The 22,819-nt window shown below is 32.6% G+C and overlaps 2 protein-coding genes and 1 long non-coding RNA gene across 5 annotated transcripts; 1 reads left to right on the top strand and 2 right to left on the bottom strand.

The window, feature by feature from the left end:
* Positions 1–1,369: 1,369 nt before the first annotated feature.
* Positions 1,370–5,112, bottom strand: LOC110715563. Of its 3 annotated transcripts, none has more exons than XR_002510321.1 (4): positions 4,615–5,107; positions 4,461–4,533; positions 2,946–3,945; positions 1,377–2,096 (listed from the first exon to the last, which is right to left on the bottom strand). It is a non-coding gene; the product is annotated as an uncharacterized LOC110715563 (long non-coding RNA). The 3 variants fall into 3 exon arrangements; XR_002510322.1 differs by having other exon boundaries at positions 2,946–3,889; XR_002510320.1 differs by having other exon boundaries at positions 1,370–2,096; positions 2,946–4,533; positions 4,615–5,112.
* Positions 5,113–13,141: 8,029 nt separating this feature from the next.
* On the top strand, positions 13,142–14,455 carry LOC110715616. Its single transcript, XM_021894205.1, has 2 exons — positions 13,142–14,062; positions 14,163–14,455. Exons 1-2 carry the CDS (start codon positions 13,142–13,144, stop codon positions 14,301–14,303), a joined length of 1,062 nt encoding a protein of 353 aa, XP_021749897.1. The 3' UTR covers positions 14,304–14,455.
* Positions 14,456–17,689: 3,234 nt separating this feature from the next.
* LOC110715615 (protein FAR-RED ELONGATED HYPOCOTYL 3-like) lies at positions 17,690–21,317 on the bottom strand. Its single transcript, XM_021894204.1, has 5 exons — positions 21,290–21,317; positions 20,262–20,833; positions 20,065–20,141; positions 17,875–19,306; positions 17,690–17,695 (listed from the first exon to the last, which is right to left on the bottom strand). Exons 1-5 carry the CDS (start codon positions 21,315–21,317, stop codon positions 17,690–17,692), a joined length of 2,115 nt encoding a protein of 704 aa, XP_021749896.1.
* Between the last annotated feature and the right edge of the window lie 1,502 nt (positions 21,318–22,819).

Here is a 22,819-nt window from a genome sequence, read left to right as displayed (position 1 = left end):
CGACCCAATTTAATATCGAACCGATTTTAAACTGAACCGAACCCAAACTGTTAAACCGTTTTGACAGTGCTACTAACATGTTATCGTCCCATAAAATCCAATCTTACAAATCAGTCTTACTGGGAGTTGAGGGAGGGTAACATAATTATTACCCCATAAAATCCCTGGGATAATTTAATTTCATGTTTTTTAAGTTATGAGGTCAACTTTTATCATTAGACCTAGCCTTGCTAGATAAATAATAATAATAATAATAATAAATAAATAAATAAATAAATTTGGTGGCTCAAACCATTATTTGTCCGAGTGAAATTATTGAAATACTGTAACTTAGAGTATAGCCAATGGTTGTCCATTTTGGGTGGGCATGAAGAGAGAGAAAAATAAAAAATAAAAAATAAAAAATGAAAAAGTTGTACTTTTGGTGAGAAATGATTCATGACCAGGTCATGGCCATGACCATTTGTTGAGTGTGAGCATTTAGTGGTATTTCGCCACTTGTCCAACAAAGAGAGGAGGTTTAATTTTTTTTTTTTTCAATTGATGAAGACTCACGTGGGAATGGAAGGAAAAGAGAATCAATGCCCACAAATTTGGAGGGCAACCAATGTGAGTGTATGGGCATGGGAGTTGGGCATAAATGAGGTGGAAGAGAGAGAAAGTAATAAAAAAATATGATGACCACCATTAGCTTGGGCATCCATTTGCTCTATAAAAGTAACAATGTTCTACAATTTGTTGAGTGTATATAGGCGCATAGCACCTATTTATTTAGCATGTATATAGGAGGGCGTTTTGAGGTTTTTAATTATTTTTTTTTTGTTTGATTTTTTTCTACAATGGTACATTCATGTGTATTATTATGCTACATTGGTTCATTCATATGTATTATTATGCATATATAATGTACAATTAAGTATAAGTTGTCTTAATAGTATTTTTTATGAACTAATATGCACGTAGTGATACTTTTTACCGTCATATTTTCCACCAAAATTCCTTCCACCTTGGCTCACTTGAAATTTACTTTTATTTGATAAATTTTAAGTTAATTTCAAGAATGTCATCCTATATGTTTGCTAAGGTATAGGTGGTATGTGCCTATGGTTATTCCTATTCGGTGACATGATGAACAAGAGCGGAACAAAGGGGACATGCAGGAGGCTCATCACCCACTAATTTTTGAAACTTTTTCTTTAAAAAAAAAGATACAAATATTCTACTATGTACCTTTTTATATACAGTAAATTATACAATTATTATTTTTTTTAAGAAAAGTTCATAATCATTTCACACGTAAAATAATTTAAAAGCTTAGGATGATAATTCCTTTTATACTAACTTATTCAATTAAACTAGGTGACATGGATAATATGTATTATATCAACCGAAGTTCTTAAAAACGTGTAACATGCATCGGTTATTATAAAACATATTCTTGCTAAACTACCAGGAAACATGGTGCGGACACAGTATACAAGTAGGAAGACTTACCTTTTTTATTTTTATTTTTTTGGGAAAATGGATTCCAATTCATCCCAACTTTTCATAACAAAATTAATCTATAAATATGCCCCTCCGTTGACATGAACATTATCCACAACAAAAAGCCAATTTTAAGGCAACTTTAATTGTGGTCCAAAAGATTAAAAAAATAATAATTTTTTTTTAAAAAAAAAGTCACAAGGATAAGATTATTAGGCCAATGCACAAATTTAAAGGAAAAGGCAAACATAGGTTAGTCACCATCATAACAAGAATAATGAAAAATAGCCCTAAAAATCTAAAATTATTCCACTTTTACTTCATAAAAGTATATCAAATATGATCATAATCAAGTACAGATTAATACCAACTTTCTACCCAAAAAAAAAAAAAAAAAAGAAAAAAGGCCTAACTTTGCAAATGTTGTGTAGTTAGACTATCTAAAGTTAATTTAAGCAGGAAAGCACTGAAATATGCTGCTTCTAGTAATGCTTAAGGTTGGACATAGCCACCAAAATGCTGTTTTCAGCTTCTGGGAGATACAATTCATTTAGCGCCCGGAGTCGTTGCGATCGCCTTAATGTTGTCCTTGTCCCTTCCTCTTTGACATCCTGTTTAAGTTTTTGTAAACAAGTTCAGAAGGCAATTGATCATCCTTTATACAAGTGCATAAGCAATAATATGTCGATGAAATTAGTACTATAAGATTTGTTATACTAGTATTGATTTTGTATGAATTACATCCTCAATCACATTAAACAATGTACTATTTAATTTATGTTTTCAAAAAAATAAATGTACTATTTAATTTATCAACTAAACTAGTGTAATTCTGTACAAACTACATATCATTGTTTCCAACATTAAAGTAAGGTGCATTCCTAAAGAGTTGGTAATTGTTTGTATATTAAAGTAAGGTTCATCTTGTAGTTGGCATTGGAAGTTTAGGAGTATGCTACTCGGACTCGTGTAAATCAAACTTATGGATCGAGGAGCCTCTCGTACAAGGCTTTCATGATCTATGAACTTAGGCATGGGATAATAACCAATTTAAGGCAAGGGAATTGAGAACAGTCTCAGACTAATCAATTTATGATCTACAGAAGAGTGTGATGATCAGAATTCAGAACTACAGAAGTGCATATCAATAGATTATGTAGTTTTTAACAAACAAACGGATTATTTCCCACATTTGTTCAATCAGAGTATAATTAGCTAAATTCACCAATAATGCAAACAATCAAATTGAGGAATAATCTATGTAACAATGATCAGTTTATCACAAAAGAAGTTAATGTTTAAGCTTATTCTAACGATGAAATTATGCATAACAAAATAACATTCTATACAAAATGATGAAGCATCAATATCAGTACTATGATAATAAAGCAATATAATCAGAAATAAGGCCAAGAAATTCTACACATTTTATAGCTCAAAATAAGAAATCAAGGCCATACCTCTTGCTTAGCAAACTCTGAAGCACAACTAGACACCTTACTCTTCTTTGCTTTTCTTTCACCAGTCACAGCAAACACACTTTCCTCCCTGTTTTGCATATCCTACCACTGAACTCACCTCCAAATTCAATCTTACCGAGCTGTTCACCTTCGGATTCCTTCTAGGTGATGGAGTCTTCTCCCTCTCCTCCCTAGACTCAACAATACCAACTATCATATAACCATTTATCTGAGATGGTCTAAAGAAGCTCTCTCCTTTCATTACGGCTGCAGATTTTCTTATCCTATATGTAGCAATAGCCTTTGTAAAAGCCTTCTTACTCTTGCGAAACACATCAACACCATCAAATCCACCACAACCAACCAAGCTAATCCAAATATCCAAATAAATTTCATTTGGGTTATTTTCACTTCTTTTAACCATCAATTTCAACAGAGTTAATTTCATATCATCAACACTTCCTACCTTTTTTCTGCGAAACTAATAATTTTCTCTTCCAAATCACCCAATTTGGGTTCAGAAACAGCAACATCAGAAACCAGATTTTTCACTTCATTTTTAGATTCAGCAACATTGTGGTCTTCTAAACATCCATCAAACCATCATGTTCTTCTAAAGTAGTTACTGAGTTGCCTCCAATTTCCTCATCTCCTTCAACTGCAGGAATATAATAAGGACCTGCATCACATTTATCAAATTCCAAATCTTTAAGTGCGTGTCTTCTTATATAGTTATGCATCGCATAGCCATAGTAGCTGCAACAAGTTTCTTTTGGTTTTCCAACAGAAAGCTGGGAATGATTGATAATATCCTCCATCTTTTTTTCCGTACACCAAATCTTCAAGCTGGGATGTAGCAGAATGTTTCTCGGATAGCAGCAGTTTGGTTCACATTGACAGTCCCTACACATAGGCTCGTGCTTCGGTTTGCTATGAAGGGTAGACTGATGATTAAGGACAAGATGCGTAAATTGGTGTACGCTCATCAGCATAAGTGTTGCTGTTCATTACTCAGTCAGAAAACTAATAATTTGGTTGATGTTTAGATAGTGGAGATTTTGTGCCATATCAAATTGGTGTAAAAATTAAGGTTATATTTCTAAGGACATACAAATTAAATTGATGATAAATTGATAGTTAGCAGATCAAACCTAAATTTCTATTCTCAAATAGCACTCTTCATCAAAGCTAATGGCACCAACACAAGCAACACTCTAGAAACATCCAGCTTCATATAATACACCATTCTCATACCATAAAACAAATCATAGTCTTATTAATCAATTCATGCCTAACAAAATCATTCTCATTTTTTCTAGTAAACTATTAATCGAGATTAATATTGAATATAATTGATTCAAACAATCCAAAATCAACTGTTATACATATATTTAATTACAACCATAAAACTTTAATTGACACTATCATATCTAATTGACAACGAAAGAACCCAATTAAAATACATAGAATCAAAATTGAAAATTTCAAGATCAATTTTTGGACCACATTACTAACCTCATTAGCAGAACTTCTTATGAGTGAAGTATTGGGATGATTTGGATGAGGAGAACCACTAAGATTTTAAAATCTACAGTACATAAAATCAATGCAAAGAATTAGGGTTCTACCCACAAAAAGAGAAGTAATTTCCATAAATTTTATAAATTACCTTATAATTGCTTAATAGTGTCCTCCTGGGTGGACCGAGAGGTGGCCATGGAGAAAGTAGGAGGGGTTGAATTTCTTGAGAGAAAGAGCTAAAATATTTGATAGATGAGACATAAAATTTGTTGTATAGAATCGAGTGTACATAACAAGTTCTACAAAGAGTGGAGGGGTTACTTTTTTTTTTTATTATTATTATTATTTTTTTTTAATGAGATATGAGAGGTCTTTTTTTTGTAAAATGTTAGGGGTGTTTTTTCTAATTACTCCCTTTGTCCCATATTATTTGATATACTTTCTATTTTTATTTGTGTCACAATTAGTGCTGTGAAATTTCAAATCGAAACTGTTAAACTTTCCGAAATAAACCGACCCAAATGAGAACCGAGCCGATTAAAAATCGTTTTTTTGAAATAGAAAATTGACCCAAACCGTATGCGAATGAACCTGAACCGAACCGATCCAAATAACGTCACACCGTATAAGATCCGAACCCGTTGATAAACCGAACCAGTTCTAAACCGAACTGAAATCAAATCGAACCGAAAAAGAACCGAACTGTTTCTAACCCGTAACCGCTTTAAACCCAAAACAGTTTGAACCGGGATAAAAACTGTTTATACCGAACCGTTAACAACCCGCGACCCGTTTGCACCGAACTGTATATAAGTCGAACCGTTTATAAACAGAACCGTTTGCAAACCGAATCGTTTATGAACCGGACCGCTTATAAACGAATCGGCTACAAACTGCTTAATATAAAGAGAATATTACAATCAAGTTAAAAGGTGTTTTAAATGAAATTTAATTAGTACAAAAATTATTCCTGTCAAATTAATATTTATTGAAAAATTATTATCATAGTATAAAATATCTTCCTGCCAAATTATTATCAAGTATAAAATATCTTCCTGCCAAATTATTATCATAGTACTCCGTATAAAATATCTTCCTGCCACTAAAAATCCTCCTGCCATAATTGAACCGAAAAAGAACCGAACCAATTATAAACTGAACCGAAAAAGAACCGAACTGTTTCTAACCCGAAACCGTTTCCAACCCGAAACTATTTGAACCGGGATAAAAACCGTTTACACCGAACTGTTAACAAACTGCAACCCGTCTGCACCGAACCGTTTACTACCCGGATTGTTTACAACCCGAACCGAATTAAAACCGCTCAAGAATAAACCGAAACCGAATCGAACCGATAAATATTTAAACCGAACTGAAATCGACCCGCGAGACACTTAAACCGATTTCAAACCGACCCGATTTAATACCGAACTGATTTCAAACCGAACCGAACCCGAAATGTCAAACGGTTTTGACAGTGCTAGTCACATAGTTGACACATTACTAAATATGGAATGGGAACATTAAAAAAAATATTTTCACACATTTTCTCTCTTCACCTATCCCACTTTCACCTCACTTATTATTTTTTGTAATATAAAAATAGAAAAGTAGAGAATGTTTTATACAATAAACAAATGTTTTACATAGACCTACTTGTAGTTATTTATTATTAATAGCAAAAAAGTTTCATTAATTAAAAGTCATGCGACATTTACAATATAGATTCGACGTTAACAAATACATAATATATTGAATCAAATAAAATTTTTCTTCATAAAAACTACGATTGTCGACTAGACCTTGTACTGTGGAACATCTCCCGCTTATATCGCCGGAAAATACAGTCTTATTGGAGAGATAATCTAATGATCCTTTGTAGTCGTGAGGATGTTTTTCTTCTGATTCATCTGTCTGCATTCGAAAACTCGATAACTTTTTCACCAATATAATAATTTCACGACAATCCATTAGATCTAATATAATAAATTCAAAACTAAGAAATTTCTCCCCCGAAAAGAGGAGATAAACCCTGTCTTTCGAAGTAGGTCGAAAAACCCTTGTCTTTCGAAGGAGATCAGAAACCCTTTCTTTCGAGGGATAAAAGTTCCTCCCAAAAGGATGAAGCATTATTATAAAACCTAAAAAAACTTTAGGAAAATTCTCACTGGTAATCACGAACTTTTATTTTTTCTTAGTGGTAAAATCTGAAACTTTTGACTATCAATGGTAATCATGAATTAATATTACTAAGTCAATGGTAACTTAAATTAAGCAACATGTTAATTCTTAATCATGGTTTAATTGGTGGACTGTAAAAAGACACACTTACGTATACCCCCAACCAATTCTTTCTTCTTTCTTTCTCTTTCCCCCTCCATGGTTCTTTCTTCCTTTCTCTTTCCCCTCCCCAGTGCACCTCCCTTTCCAGCCACTTGCACCGCTGCCAACTCCCATCCCTGCACCCCCGCCGCTACCCATCTCCCTTCCTTGCACCTCGCCGCTATCCACCTCACTTCCCCGCCCCTACCTCACCGTACCATTTTCCCCGTCAAAACCCTGAAAAAACCCACCACCTCCCTAAAAAACAACTGAAATCCATACCCCTCTCCCTTCGAAACGCAATGCAACCTCACTCACACTCAAATTCAAGGGTTGATGAAGAAGTTATTCTTATTACATTGCTGTCGTCCACCTGTTGTTGTTGTTGTTGTTGAATTGGTTTAATTAACCTCTAATTCACAAGCACAACACATAACATCCCCCTTAAAATTTATTTAAATAAAGCTAAAAAAAAATTGAAAAGGGGTACTACGAGAATCGGTTTCGGTGTGTGATGAGAGGAGAGAGAGAGTGGGTTGGGAACAGGGGTTGGAAACACGGTTTCGGATGGGATTGCAATATCGGTGGGGTCTCCGGCGAGGGAGTGGTTTGAGACACCTCCACCCTGGCCGAGCTTAGCGCCGACAATGGGAGGGGGCTGGCGGTTGGTTGGGTGGCCGGGGTTTGGATTTTTTTTGTGTTTTTTTTAAATCATTTGGAGGGTACTAATGTAAATTTAGTGTTACTTAACCAAGATTAACCCTAGTAAATCGTTTTATTATCATTGGCTTTGTAACATTAATTTGTGATTACCATTGATAATAAAAAAATTTCACAGTTTACCATTGAGAAATAATAAAAATTCGTGATTACCAAAGAGAATTTCCCAAAACTTTAAAGAAACTAGGATTGGGGCTTTCCATCAATTAAAACCGATGGAAGCACCTTTAAATATCAATAATGGAGGCTAGGGTTTTGGAGAGAGGAAGGAGGAGATAGGAGAGAAGGAGAAAAATTATCTGATTTTTTTTACCTACTTGTAGTTTTCTTAAATTACGTGTTCACCCCAACATATCAAGTATTATAGGAGCGAGGGAGTAAAAAAATTCAATAAATAGGAATACAACTTTTCGAAAAACAACCCTTAAAAAGCTACAAATTGGTGTTTCTTATCTTTTCCTCCCTTGTAATTCCTTGTTTAACCCTATTAACCAATTTTTATTTCTTTGATTGAGAAATTGCTTTAGAAATTAGGCTAAATAGCTCTTGAATAATTAAACCAAAAATCACAAAAAACCCAATTGAAAAACACCCATTCCACCTTTTTTTTTTTAACTTCAACTTCCTCCTCCATTTCTTGATCAAGTTTTTCCTCACTTTCAACCACATTACAAGAACTCTCAAATCAAGAAAATTTCTTTTGGGGCTGTCAATAACTTGCATTGTAAAATAAGGGGTTCAAGGCTGCAAATAAAGAATGAATAATGCATGTATTTGATCAAAGGAAGACGGTGTGGTGAAATTTCGTCACTACCTTAGAAAATTAATTCCATCGCAATCAAGGTGCATAACTGTATCGCCGGTACGTTCCCTAAGATTACACACCACTCCCACACACAACGCTTTTGGGTGAAAGGTGGATTTAAAGTAAACTTATGCCCAGTATGAGTAGGGTTGTACATAGTGCGGTTTAGGCCGCACCAAACTGTAATTTTGCGATTTGGTACAATTTGCATGTAATACCCCGAAATTTTGAAATTTTTTTTTTAATAATTTATTCAATTATTTGAATTGGGAGCCAAAATTAATTTTTAGAGCCGAACATAAGTATCTAATTATTTGAACAATTAATTATTTTAATACTTTAAATCAATAATAACAATTAATTATTTTGGTCAGTTCATATTTAATGATGTACAACTATTTTAGTTTGATATTATCTAATATATTTTTACTTGATTATCAAATCATTATCTTAAACTATTTTTTTTTTAAAAAAAAAAACAAAATTATTATTATGTTGGCCGTGAGTTAGTTTCTTGAAGGTGGCTTACTTATGGCTTTATCTTATGGCTTTATCTTATTAAACCTCTTAATTTATCTTACCTTACCTTCTATCTTCCTTAACAAAATTAGCATCTATCTTACTTCCATCTCTAATCTTTTTCCATTGGATTTTCCCACATGAATTAACCTAGACTAAGGGTCTGTTCTCTTACGTTGAAATTCATTTCAGTTCAGTTCAATTCAGCTCCTAATTTCCTTCTCTTATAAAATATTCATTTCAGTTCAGTTCAATTCAGCTGAGTTCAGTCAATGAGAACATGCCCTAAATTTCACTCATATTCATTTAACAAACTTAAATTTATCATGTTTCTATGCTTATCTCATTCCTCCTTGAACTTTATCTTACTACCCCTTAAACACTATCAATAGACCGTCAATCCTTCACAAATTCCTCACACCAAAACTCAGAACTCTTTACTCTACTCTCAACCTCACGCCCTCTTCTATTCCTTTCTTGCTTGCTCAATTAAACACCACAACCGCACCACCATTTCTACCAACCATACATTACCTTTTCCGCTACCTTTTGTTGCCTCTAAACTGTCCTGCTGCCGTGACCTGCTGCTAGAAGGTGGAATTAGCACTTTCTTTCTTTCGCCCTCCTTTTTGCAACAAGAATTCTAGCACTATAATGACGACCCTTTACTTCCTTACATCATCATCATCATCATCATCATGAGTATTATTATTATTATTATTATTATTAATTTATGATACTGGTGCTATTTTGATGCCAACGTTAGACTTTAATACTAATGTTACTATTTTTAGTACTAACATATGCTATTTTTATAAAAAAAAAAAATTAAAAAAATCGATTTGATAAGGTTAACATTTAGGTAGTTCATGCACAATAGAATGGTATTTATGGTTTTGTGTTATTTTGTTAACCATATAATAATTAAGGTTATTTTATTTGTGTAGGAGGAGTCCCTCGGTCGTGGTCAAGTTTAGTAGCCGTACCTTATTGTTCTCGTGATCAAGGTACGTATAGGTGGCTAGGTCCTTGATACAATTTTGAATGTGTGTTTTGGAAACTGTTTGTTTTAATGATTGTTTGAATAAATGTTACGTATAAATATTTAAGTTAATGATTTTCATGATGAATTAAAATACATAATTTTAAGATTTAAAGGTTTGATCTCTAAAGTGTTGATTAATTTAATAAAAGTTGTTTAATTTATAAATCACTTGATTTAGTGTGAATATCCAATATCATGAGGGGAAATCTAATGTGGTAGCTAATGTTTTAAATAGGAAAACCGGTCATTTGATGGATATGATGATTTTACCAGACCAGTTGTGTGTGGAATTTCGGAAGATGAATTGGAAGTGGTGGAGCACAGAGAGGTCAGTAAGATGTTGAATGCCTTGGCAGTGCAACCTTCTATTTATGATGAAATTAGGGAAAGTTAGTTGGGAGACTCGAAGTTGAAGGCAAAAAAGAGAAGATTGAGAAAGGGAAGGTTTTAGACTTTACTATTGCAGCCGAGGGAAGTATTCGTTTTAAATGGAGATGGTGTATTCCACAACATCGTGGGGACATCAAGCAGAGACTGATGGAGGAGGCCCATAACTCTCCTTATTCAATGCATCTTGGAGGGGATAAGTTGTATAAAGATATGAAGAAGGTCTTTTGGTGGCCATACATGAAGAGTGAAGTAGCAGAGTTTGTGGCAAAATGCTTAACATGCCTGAAGTTGAAGATAGAGCATCGAAGGCCACAAGGAATGGTTCAATCCTTGGAAGTACCACTAGTGGGATTCGATCGCCATGGATTTTGTGGGGGCATTACCAAAAACCAGGGCAGGAAATGACACAAGTTGGGTTATTGTGGATCGATTGACTAAGTCTGCAACTTTTATACCTATGAAAAACATTTGGTCTATATATGGATCAATTGGGAAGGGCATATGTGAAGTTTGTGGTGAAGTATCATGGAGTTCCTACAGATATTATTTCAGATCGTGATTCGAGATTCCTATCTAACTTCTGGCAAAGTTTACAAAAGGCCATGGGAACTAAGTTATTGATGAGTACAACTTTTCACCCTGCAACTGATGGTCAGACTGAAAGGACCATACAGACCTTGGCCACCAAAATCTTATAAACGGACCTGTTTATAACTCGGGCAAACGAATGTCTTTCTCTTATTTGGGTTATCTCACCTCTATAATTTGAAAGCTATGTTCTTAGAATCTTAATAAGCTATGTGTATATCCGAGTGCAAGAAGTTTCTAAATTTCTAGTCGACTACATAGTGTTTTGGAGTCAAATTTGACTACACAGCCATGTGTAACTCCATACACGGTAATGTAACTTAACGTAGTATAGTTAGGTAGCACAAGTTACACTAGAAAATGAGGATGCACAGTCGAGTATATATATACATATATATATATATATATGTATATACATATATATATATATATATATATATAGGGGAAGGCTCTTATGAGAATTTAGGTCTTATATGAGAAACTCACTTATATGAGAATACATCTTAGCCGTAGATTAGATTCAATCTAACCGCCCAAAACATTCTACAGTAATGGCAAAATCGTAATTTTGTTTGCTGATATACCCCCTTCTCTTTTTTCACTTTCACTGATTTTTTTCTCTCTCTAAAATTAGGTTTTTCTCTCTCTAAATTCCATCCACTCTCTAAACCCTAGTTCATGCATGCTACTTCGTGAATCAGAATATGGATTCAAATCAAATTCTACCAACATCTCCAATTGTTACTTATGAAAGAAGGTAATAAGTTTATGTTTATGAATTTTGATTATATTTTTTCACATTTTTCTCCTCTTTTTTTTGTTAATTTTCGTTAAATTTTTTGTAGATCAATCGATTCACAATGTATGGATAAATCTCCAATACAAGCCATTTGTCCATCAAATCAGTAAGTAGAGATTTTATTAGGGTTTAATTATTTGATTTTGGTTTAATTTTTAAATTATCATGTTTGAACACAAAAATTAGGGCTCAGTTTTGCTCGATTTGGGGGGGGGGGGTTTGGCTCGAATTTCTTAAGCATATATAGTATTAGTTAACTTCCATTGGTTTTGGTGTCAAATTTGTTAGGTTTTTACAAATCATTTTTGGATGCTTATAACCTGTTCGATAAAATGCTAACCTGAAATTTAACTTGAGGCAGTGATTTGTATATAGGCTACTATGATTAAAGAGTAAGGGACTAGCTTTAGACATGCATAACTTGGAAAAGAAACTTAGCAACTAGAAAAACTCGAAACTCGGCAGGGCAGCAGCAGCTACTGCCTAGCTTGCAGCAGCCTCGGCAGGGCAGCAGCAGCAGCAGCTGCAGCAGCTGCAGCCTTGCTAGCAGCAGCAGCTGCAACCTTGCCAGGAGCAGCCTCGGCAGGCAGCATCAGCTGCAGCCTTGCCAGGAGCAACCTCGGCTGGCAGCAGCAGCTGCTGCCTAGCCAGGCCACCTGCAGCAGCAGCCTCGGCAGGGCAGCAGCAGCTGCAGCCTTGCAGACCACGGCAGTAGCTGCTGTAGCCTTGCCAGGACACTGGCAACAACAGCCTTGGCAGGGTAGCAACAGCTGCTGCCTAGCCAGGCCACTGCAACAGCAGTAGCTGCAGCCTTGTAGACCACGGCAGTAGCTGCTGCAACCTTGCCAGGACACCGGCAGCAGCAGTGTTGGCAGGGTTGCAGCAGGTGCAGTCTTGCTGAATTATGGCCTTGTCTTTTTTTTTGTGTGAATAAAATTAGGCTGCCAAGATTAGCAAGTGTACCTTGTTTTTTATCTCTGTTTTAAGCTTCTAACCTACTCTTCTTTTTTTTTTTTGTGAATAGTGATGGTGATGAAGCACTTGTCAAAAAGAAAAAAAGTGATGGTGATGAAGCTGTAAAAATGATGTGCAGTGGTCTAGAAGTCCAATTGTGGAGTCATCCTTACTGGAAGCTATAAACAACGATCACATTCAAAGTTTTGTAATCATCAATGGATATTGATTAATTTTTTATGCATGTTAGATATGTTCTAAAATTTTACTCATATGTTCTAAAACTTTACTTGTATGTTCTAAATTTAATTCTAATTTTAACTCTTATTTTACTCACATTTTTATGTTTTCCTCTTGAATTTTGTTCAGTATTGCAGTATGTACACATTATAGTTCAATTGTTAATTTTTGCTACAAGTTTATGTCTAAATTTTTTACTCATATGTTCTAAATTTTTGTACAAATGTTCTAAATTATTACACATATGTTCTGTTCTAATTATTCCCTTGTGTTCTAACCTTTATATATGTTATATGTCTATAACTTGCAGTGATAATCTTGTTGGTGTTGATGCTGCTACAACCTCTAATCAGTTTGCTACAACATCTTCTGGAAATGCAAACAAGAGTACCAATGTAGATAATAAAGAAGGTGATCAAATTAAGGGGAAACTTAAAGTTAGAGCTAAAGATGTTCTGAAAAACAAAGCAATGAAGAAAGAACCAAAGAAGGAAGGCAGAGGGAAAAAAAGGAAAAGAAAGGTTGATGAGAGTGATTCTGATGATGATATTGAAGTTGTTCATGCAGATCAAATGGAATGTAGAGCATTAAGTCAACGAATTACTCCCAAGAATTTTATGAACACCGTGCTTAAAGATTTGCCAAAATCTCATAAGGCAGCTATTAGAAAAATTGGCTTTGGAGGTTTCTTAGATTTGGATTTAGATGCACATAAATCTGTATTTTGCTCTAAGCTTGTGTCGAGTTTTGACTGTGATAGGGTGTCTTTAGTTCTTGAGAGGAACCAAGAGATTGAAATTACACCTGTAGACATACATTTGGTTTATGAATTGCCGATGGGAGGAGAAATTATTAAAGAGCAGCAGCAAGAGGAGGATGAAGAATGGGTTGATTTTATTAGACAATGGAGATCTTATTTTGGGTTAAGTTGTGGAAGTCCATCCAACTCTGTGATTATTAATCGAATTGAAGAGTTAAAGAAGCAACCTGTGTGTGATGAATTCATTTGGCATTTTATAGTTTCTGTTGTCAATTGTTGTATGAGATCCACTGCCAACCCATCGTTAAATTACAGGTTCTTGTATAGTTGCATGGATACAAAGAAGATCGAATGTTTGGATTGGTGTGAATATGTTTATAGGAGTTTAAAGTCATCTGTATCGGAATGGCAAGGTGGTTCAGCTTTCTTCACCGGTCCATTGCCTTTCTTGATGGTAATTTCTTTTTTTTTAATATATTGTACATTTTTATATTAATTTGTCTTTTTCTAAATTTGTCCTTGTTTAACGCATTTTTTTTGTATATTTGTATTAGATATGCTATTTTGATCGTTTGCAAAGATCTAAAATAAGCAATCTAAGGCAATTCCCACTCATGTCTGTTTGGAAGAAAGATTTGCAAGGAACGGATGAAATTGGAAATGAAAAGAGGATTTGGAAAGGGACATGTACTTGATAGAATGGAAGTTGATAGGTATGATAACAATGTATCACAAGTGGCTGGAGATCCCGAACTTGGTGGAAGTGATGTTAGTGGTTCTAATGAAATGCTGGTATGCATTTTTTTGGAACATGTTTTAAACTAAAGTCTTATTATAGTTAGTTATATGTTCTAAATATTTTATTATTTGTTCTAAATATATACCCACATGTTCTAAATATTTAGTCATATGTTCTAAATATATAAAGTGGATGTTCTAAACTTAAATCAGATGTTTTACATGGTTATTCAATTGTTCTAAATTTATATAACTTTTGTTTGTTAGGAATTCCTTCAAAAATTCGGAACATTGGCTAAGAAGCTTGCTGAGAATTTAAGTGAGATGCATGCCATGTTGGATAAGGCGAATGAAATATTTGCTAAAGAAGAAGCATATGATATGAACACATTTATTCAGAATATTTGGAATAAGTATTCCATGAGAAAGGAAGAAAAACAAAAGGACAGCCCCTCCATTCTAAGTCAAGACAAGCATTTGTTTGACGAACGAGCTTTCATCAAGGAGTTAGATGATGTTATGAAAAGATCATGGGAAAAGTTCAAAGGGAAGAAAAAGACGCCTTTTGAGATGACTCCTCCGAGTTTTGATTTGTTTTCTCATTCTCAAACACCTACTCCTCCTCACACTCATGAGCCTTCTTCCCCTCTTCCTCCTCCTCCTCAAACTCATGAGCCTTCTTCCCCTCTTCCTCCTCCTCCTCCTCAATTTCAAGGGTCTTCTCCTCCTCTTCCTCATCCTCAAACTCAATGACCTTCTCCTCCTTTTCCTCCTCCTCCTCCTCCTTCTCAAACTCAAGGGATTCCTCCTCCTCCTCCTCAAACTCAAGGGTTTTCCACTTCAATTTTAGGAGGAGCATGCTCAGGTGCTAAAGTCCAACAATATGTTCATGGAAAGAAGAACAATATTCAAGCAAATGAAGTGAAGAACAAGAACAATGATGAGAAAGAAGATGATAAGATGGAGGGGTAATGTAGTTATGTTTAGGGACACTATTAATTATTGATGAATTAATATTTTATTTTTTAAGAACACTAATTATTAGTTTGTTTGTTTTGGGACACTAATTATATATATACATTTATAATTTTAGAATTTGTGGTATTTTTTTTTTGAAATATTCTGCTCATTAAATATTTGTATTCGTTCACCTATATATTTACAGGAAAGGAAATGTAGGAAAAAGGGAGAAAAGATGTCCCGAAAACCTTCCAAACTGTATTCGTTCACCTTTTATAGTTCAGTATGACAACATATTCAAAAAGGTTGATGGACACAAGAAGAGAATGGCAGAGTATGCATTTTCCAATGGATTACCTAAGTAAGCTCTAAATTTACTTAGTAATTTTAAAATAATTAGTCATGTATTCTGATTTGTTAATCATATGTTATAAATTAGTATTCATATGTTCTAAATTAGTATTCATATGTTCTAACTTAGTATTTATATATTATAAGGTTTAATCTTATATTATAACATTTAATGCTATTTGTTTTTATGTTTGTAGTGAGATTTTATATGATGATGGTCAAACTACAATCCGTAGTGATGAGATGTCAAGCCTTGCAGCGAACAATCATGTGTTTAATAACATTGTTGATGCTTGGTCATTCATATTGAACATTGAAAACAGAAGACGAACCCCAGGGTCAACAAACAGATTGTTTTTTTCAATGCAAGCTTATGTATGATTCTTAATATTGAACTTGGCTTCTTTCATGTTATAAATTGAGATTTCATAACTTATTTTTACATGATTTCAGGAAATTTTGTGTACGAATTATCACTTTTCTCCAACTGTGAAAATTCAAGATAGATATCATACTTTATTTGAAAGGTTGGATAAAGAGATGAATCACTCTAAAGTGCAAAACTTTGATAGAGTTCACTTGGTAAGACATTAAGAAATCCAAAAGAATTTGAATATAGATTTTCTTCTTTATAAGCTTTCTTCTTTTTTTCTTATTTCGATTTCATGATCTATTATTATATGCAGGTATTTTTTCCAGTTGCATCTTCATCACATTATTACCTGCTTTGTGTGAATTTTCTCAACAAGACTCTCGACGTGATTGACAACAGATATTTGGAATATAAAAATTCTTTTTGGCACAAATACAAAAACAACCCGAAGAATTTGGTAATATCTATCTGTCTCATTTACTTGTGCTTAGAATTAGATTTTCTAAACATTTATTTCAATGTTCTAAAGTTTAGCTCAGATGTACTAAAATTATACTCATATGTTCTAAATCAGATGTTTTTAAAAAATTTCATGTTCCAAATAGTACTTATACATTCTTAATATTTTCTAATACTTATTTTAATGTTTAATTTTAGTTGAGGGCTTTTTCCATGTTCTTGTCAACCAAGAGATCAAAATGCGATCAAGAGGTTTCTAGTTTCAAAACTAGGACGTTAAAAATGAGTTGGAGGACAAATGATAACAATGATGATTGCGGCGTGTTTTTGCTTAAACACATGGAAACCTATCATGGTGAGAAAGATACCAATTGGGATAGCGGAATAAAATTGAATGATGTAAGTTTGTTTTATAGTATTACTCATGTTCATATGTTCTAAATTTTTATACATATGTTCTAAAATTTTATACATATGTTCCAAATTGTGTAAATCTTATTATTATTTTTTTAATAATGATGTAAAAAGTGAGATAGCGGATACCAAAGTGTAATGATTTTATCTTATTATATTGCAAATCAATCAAATGAAGAAATTGAGGGTGGATTTTTGTGCTAAGATATTATCACACAAGGAAAATGAGCTACATCATGAGATTACTTCATGATCACGGAAATGGGCTAAAGAAAATAGTTTGTAATATAATTTTAGAAATAGCATGTAGAATTTTGTATAGTACTTTAAATTGTAAGCCTTCACTCGCAAACTATTTTTCTAAAAGGTTGTATTCGAATATATAAGCTTGACTTGTCTTTCTTGTGATCAAAATACTAATTATAACTCATATGTTCTAAATTTTTAGTGATATGTTCTAAACATTTAGTCATATGCTCTAAATACTAATTATAATTCATATGTTCTAAATTTTTAGTCATATGTTCTAAAGTTTTAATCATATGCTCTAAATACTATTGTCAAAATATTACTCATGTATTTAAGAACTAAGAATTTAAGTGATTAATTTTAATCATATGGTCTAAATCAAAATTTTGAAATTGCATTGAAACCATACACCACACATGATTACTAATTATAACTCATATATTCTAAAATTTTAGTCATATGTTCTAAATTTTAATACAAATATTCTAAATTTTAATACATATGTTCTAAATTAAACTCACAAGTTCCAAACTATAATCATTTCTATAATAGAAAAAGTGTTATTCAATACGCAAATTCAAAAAAATGTTCCAAAATTATTAAGTATCATCTAACTTTTTTTGGACAATTTCGAATATCGTGGTGACTCAATTCCCCACAACCTTTGCATAACCTCTTTTTTTTTTTTTTTTTTTTTTTTTTTTTTTCTGATTTTGTTCTACCGCCTTTTCTTTGTCCCCCTTTAGTCTTTTCCCACTTCCAGATCTTGTTTCAACATTTGAAGTCTCTATAGATCTTGTTTCAACATTTGAAGTCTCTACAGATCTCGTTTCAACATTTGACAAATGAACTCCTGTACCTTTGTTCTTCGAAATTTTTGGAGGTTTGATAGATATTTCACTTGGAACACTAGCTCCAATTAATAGTTCTATGTCTTTTTCTTTGTTAGTAGCATTCCTTTCACCATTACTTCTTGCATTTATTTTAGCTTCCAAATCCAACCTCAATCCTCGAAGATTAATCACAAGGTCTTTAATATCTTCATCGTCACCCTCTGCCAAACTAACACAATTATGTATCTCTGACCACAACTCATTCAACAACTTTTTCTTGTCGATTATATTGGCACATTGTTCCAACAGATTTCCTCCTAGGTCAAATATTGGTCTTTTCGTTGCCATAGTAGTCCATCTGTTTAGAATATATTGCTTAGGAATAATTTCAAACCGTTTTGCTTTACAAACCCAAACCATGTGCCTGCATGGAATGCCTTGCCTATAAAACAACTTGCAAGAACATGTTGTCTCTTGGTTAGTCGGATTAAACATAACATCAAATGTTCTACTCCGACCCCCTTCACTTAATTTTGCAATTTCTAATCCATTTTCTCTCTTAAACTCTTCACACCCACAAGCAAAACAAGCCATTTCTACCTCATATTCGAAATCATAAAAAACAGAAATAGTGTATATGGTTGAGGCATACTTTTCTATCCCTAGTGGTGTCTTGCACTCTGGGTATTTGTGCTTTGAATCATTGTCGTTTTGACCTTGAGCGTGTCTTTGGGCATCAATTGCAGCTTCATATCTCACGTAAAACTCAACAAGTGACACGTGAGGATTGATAAAGGAGCAAAAAAAGTTATTTTCACTTTCTGATCTTGACGTGGTACACATTATTCCTCCCAGGAACACATCTCTGAAATATGCCAGAATCCACTTATCCCTTATCTCGTACATATAACACAACCACTCATTACCTTCCAATTCAAACTCAACCATCACCTTATTCCACCTTTCTTCAAACTCAGCCGACTCAATTTCAAGATGCCAAACACAGGCACATATTTTTTTCAGGAATCCTGTTTCCTCCTTTGTGATCGCTCGCCCTACTTTATCTGGCAACTTTTTCATTATATGCCACATACAGAACCGACGTTCAGATTTTTGAAACACTCTACTAACAACAATTTTCATAGCTGGATCTTGATCTGTGATCAGACAATTAGGTTCATTATTGCCCATTGCCTTAAGAAATGTTTTGAAAAGCCACTCAAATGATTCAATATCTTCCTTTGCTATGAAACCAGCCGCAAAAGTGATACAACTCTTGTGATGATCAACCCCTGGAAATGGAGTAAATACCATGTTGTACCTGTTTAGAACATGAAGATCAAATTTCATTACATACAAAATATAGCACTACCGTTTTAGAACATGTGAATAAAAATTTAGAACATATGAATAAAAATTTAGAACCCGTGATTAAATATTTAGAACACATGATTAAATCAGAACAGAAGAAATTATTTAGAGCATAGATTTAAGACTGAAGTTTATAACACATAAAGGTTATAATTTAGAGCATAAAGGTTATGAGTTTATAACACATAAGTTGGAGCATTAGACTTAAACTTTATAACATAAAAAGCAAATTTTAGAACATGTGAATAAAAATTTAAAACATATGATTAAAATTTTAGAACACAAGATTAATATTTTACTTAATTGTAATTGGAACATAAGAATCACTATTAAAACATTTGAATGAAAAGTTAGTTGCTAAATCTTATGAGCATATAAAACATAACTTAGACTTAAAATTTAGAACAATAGAAGCATTTTTAGAACATTCAAAACATAATTCAAAAAATAAGACACATGAATTATATGAATCACCTGTTAGTTTGGTAAGTGGTGTCAAATGATATCATATCGCCGAAGAGAGCATAATTTTTTTTACAAATAGGGTCCGCCCAAAGAGCTCTAGAAAGACAAGAATCATCATCAACTTTAAAAAAAAAAGAGCACTCCATATCAACTTTTTTCTTTGTGAAATTGTCTACAAACATTTGAGCATCGGAACCTTGAATGAATGTTTTTAAATCTCAGTGAAAATTTTTAAAATCTTGCTTGGAAGCTCCAACATTATCATAACCTCCAAGTATTTCCTTCATCATTCGAAAAGTTTTTACAGGGCCAATATTCACCTATTATAGGCACAAAAAAGTTTTAGAACATATTAAGAAACTTTTGGAACATGTGAATAATATTTTAGAACATATGAGTAAAATTTTAGAACGCACTATAAAAATTTATGAAAGAGTTACCTTAGAGTTATCAGCAATCATTTTTTTGTGCAAAATGTTCATCTTTCTTCCTTCTTTTTGAAATAGATTACAACTTGGTGTGTAGAGGGGATGAGTATGTCCTTCGTGGAACTGTGTTACTATATACTTTTCATCTTCACAATGTTTTAGAACCATAAGAGCTTTGCACCCAACACGAGTGACTAATCTTTTTCTTGTTATTGAAATCTTGCCTTCCTTGCTTTGTCCTTTTTTATCATTTAGAATACTCTCAACAATAGGCTTTTTCTTCTCCTTGAAACCCTGTTTGTTGCATAAGACATATTGGAATGCCAATTTTTTCTCTGTATGCCTTTTACTGGTAGACTTCCTAGTGTTAAAACCAGCAGCAAGTGCATATGATTTATAAAATTCAACACCCTCGTCAACACTATTAAATTTAATTCCTATTGCAGGTTTTAACTCATTGCGGCACATAGGAAACCATTCTTTTGTTCCTCCGGGAGTTAATATAGGTACTACTGTAGGAGTAGTTGGCACACTTGCATTGGCATTAGAAACATTATCAAGTTGTTCGTTGTTGTTAATTATTTCTGCACAAAAGTAATTTTAACAAGTTATAAAAATTTTAGAACATATGATTTAATATTTAGAACACATGATTAAATCAGAACAGAAGACATTATTTAGAGCATAGATTTAAGACTAAAGTTTACTTAATTATTTACAGCATAATTTGGAACATTAGACTAAAACTTTAGAACACATGATCAAATATTTAGAACACATGATTTTAGACATCCCATTAGAAAAATCAAAACATGTTCCAAAATTTTACTCATTTGTTCTAAATTATTTATCAAATGATCCAAATTATTTATCAAATTTCACTCATCTACATTCTCATTTATTACTTTCCCTTGCTTTCCTACCAACATGTTCTAATTTTATACACACATGTTCTAAAATTTTCAACCATGTTCTACGATTTTGGAACATGTTGTACATAAAAACATCCAATTTAATAAAAAAAAAAACAAAAAAAAAACCTGCTTCATTATTTGCTTGTTCATCCATAATTGTCAACCTAATATAATGAACCTGCAAAAATAAATTCAATCCAAGCAATTAAGTTTAATAAATTCCACATCAAAGAAAAAAGCACTCCACATAATCAAAGATAAAGCAAACAATGCTTGATGAAAATCGAACATAATCAAACATAATTGAAAATCGAACAAAATCGCAGCAAACAAAATTATAAGAATTAAAATTGCAGCAAACATAATCAAACAAAATCAAAGAGTCAATCGAAAAAAATCGCAGCAAACATAATCAAACAAAATCGCAACAAAAAATTGGAGCAAAAAAATCGAAAAATCGCATAAAAATCGAAGCAAAAAATCACTTCAAAAATTAACAAAAATCGCATAAAAAACTCTTAAGAATTTAAAGAACTAAATCATAAGAACTTAATCATAAGAATTGAATTACTTACCTAAGAACAAGAGAAGCTGATAATTTGAGCAAAGTAGAATGCGTGGGTTTTAGGTTTGTGAGGGGTTTATATTTGAGCATAAATTTACATTTTTGCCATTACTCTTGGAGTGATCTCAGCTGTTAGATCTTGTTTTATTAAATGGTTGTGATGTATTCTCATATATGATAGATTTCTCATATAAAGAGCTATTCTCATGGGATCTCTCACCTATATATATACATATATATATATATATATATATATATATATATATATATATATATATATATATATATATATATATATACATATTTATATACATATATATATACACACACTAGTTTAAGTCCCGTGCAATGCACGGTTTTTACTTAGCATATTTATAAATTATAATGTTCATTTAACAATAATTAATTCAAAATAAAAATCTATATTTTTAATTGAAACAAATACTTGGATTTTCTTTTCCATAAAATACCTATTATAAAATATTATATGTCAAAATATTTTCATTGAATGCATGTAAAATATACTTTATATATAGTTGTCAAATTGAAATTTAAATATTATAGGATATTATAAAATAATGTTCATAAATATTTATTAAAAAAAGGAAAGTAAAAGTAGCGGAAATTTTTTTAATCAAAACCTGACAAGTGTCATACCAGATTCGCCTTTAGTATAATGTAATATATATATATATATATATATATATATATATATATATATATATATATATATATATATCAAACCATACAATTGCCAATCTCTATGCTATGGTGCTATCAAACCCCCATGATCATTAAAAATTTTGCCGTAGTCGTCGACTACGGACGACTACGCTAAGAGATTATCCTTTTCCTTATCCTTATCCTTATATACAATAGTGGATGCATAATTTTAGGTTAGAATATTTATTTTAACTTAAATTACAAAGATATAACTACTATAAATTTGGAACTATTTGCAAAAAAAAAAAAAAAAAAAAAAAAAAATGGAACTTGGTCACGGTATAACCAATGAGAGGATAATAATAGTGATTAAATGTATCTTCTGTCAAATTGATCTTCAGTTTATATCTTTTCCTTAATTAAATTAT

Source organism: Chenopodium quinoa, unplaced genomic scaffold (assembly GCF_001683475.1).
Source record: "Chenopodium quinoa cultivar QQ74 unplaced genomic scaffold, ASM168347v1, whole genome shotgun sequence".
Lineage (NCBI taxonomy): Eukaryota > Viridiplantae > Streptophyta > Magnoliopsida > Caryophyllales > Amaranthaceae > Chenopodium > Chenopodium quinoa.
This window is presented reverse-complemented; position numbering and strand designations above follow the sequence as displayed.

Bases quoted from the DNA above. Each gene is read 5' to 3' on its own strand.
- LOC110715616 (XM_021894205.1), top strand. From the start codon at position 13,142: ATGTCTATAACTTGCAGTGATAATCTTGTTGGTGTTGATGCTGCTACA. The intron at 14,063-14,162 runs GTAATTTCTTTT...TATTTGTATTAG, and splicing joins GTCCATTGCCTTTCTTGATG to ATATGCTATTTTGATCGTTT.
- LOC110715615 (XM_021894204.1), bottom strand. From the start codon at position 21,317: ATGGATGAACAAGCAAATAATGAAGCAG. The intron at 20,834-21,289 runs GTTTTTTTTTTG...ACTTTTGTGCAG, and splicing joins ACAAGCAAATAATGAAGCAG to AAATAATTAACAACAACGAA. The intron at 19,307-20,064 runs GCAAGATTTTAA...TGTTCTAAACAG, and splicing joins GATAATGTTGGAGCTTCCAA to GTACAACATGGTATTTACTC.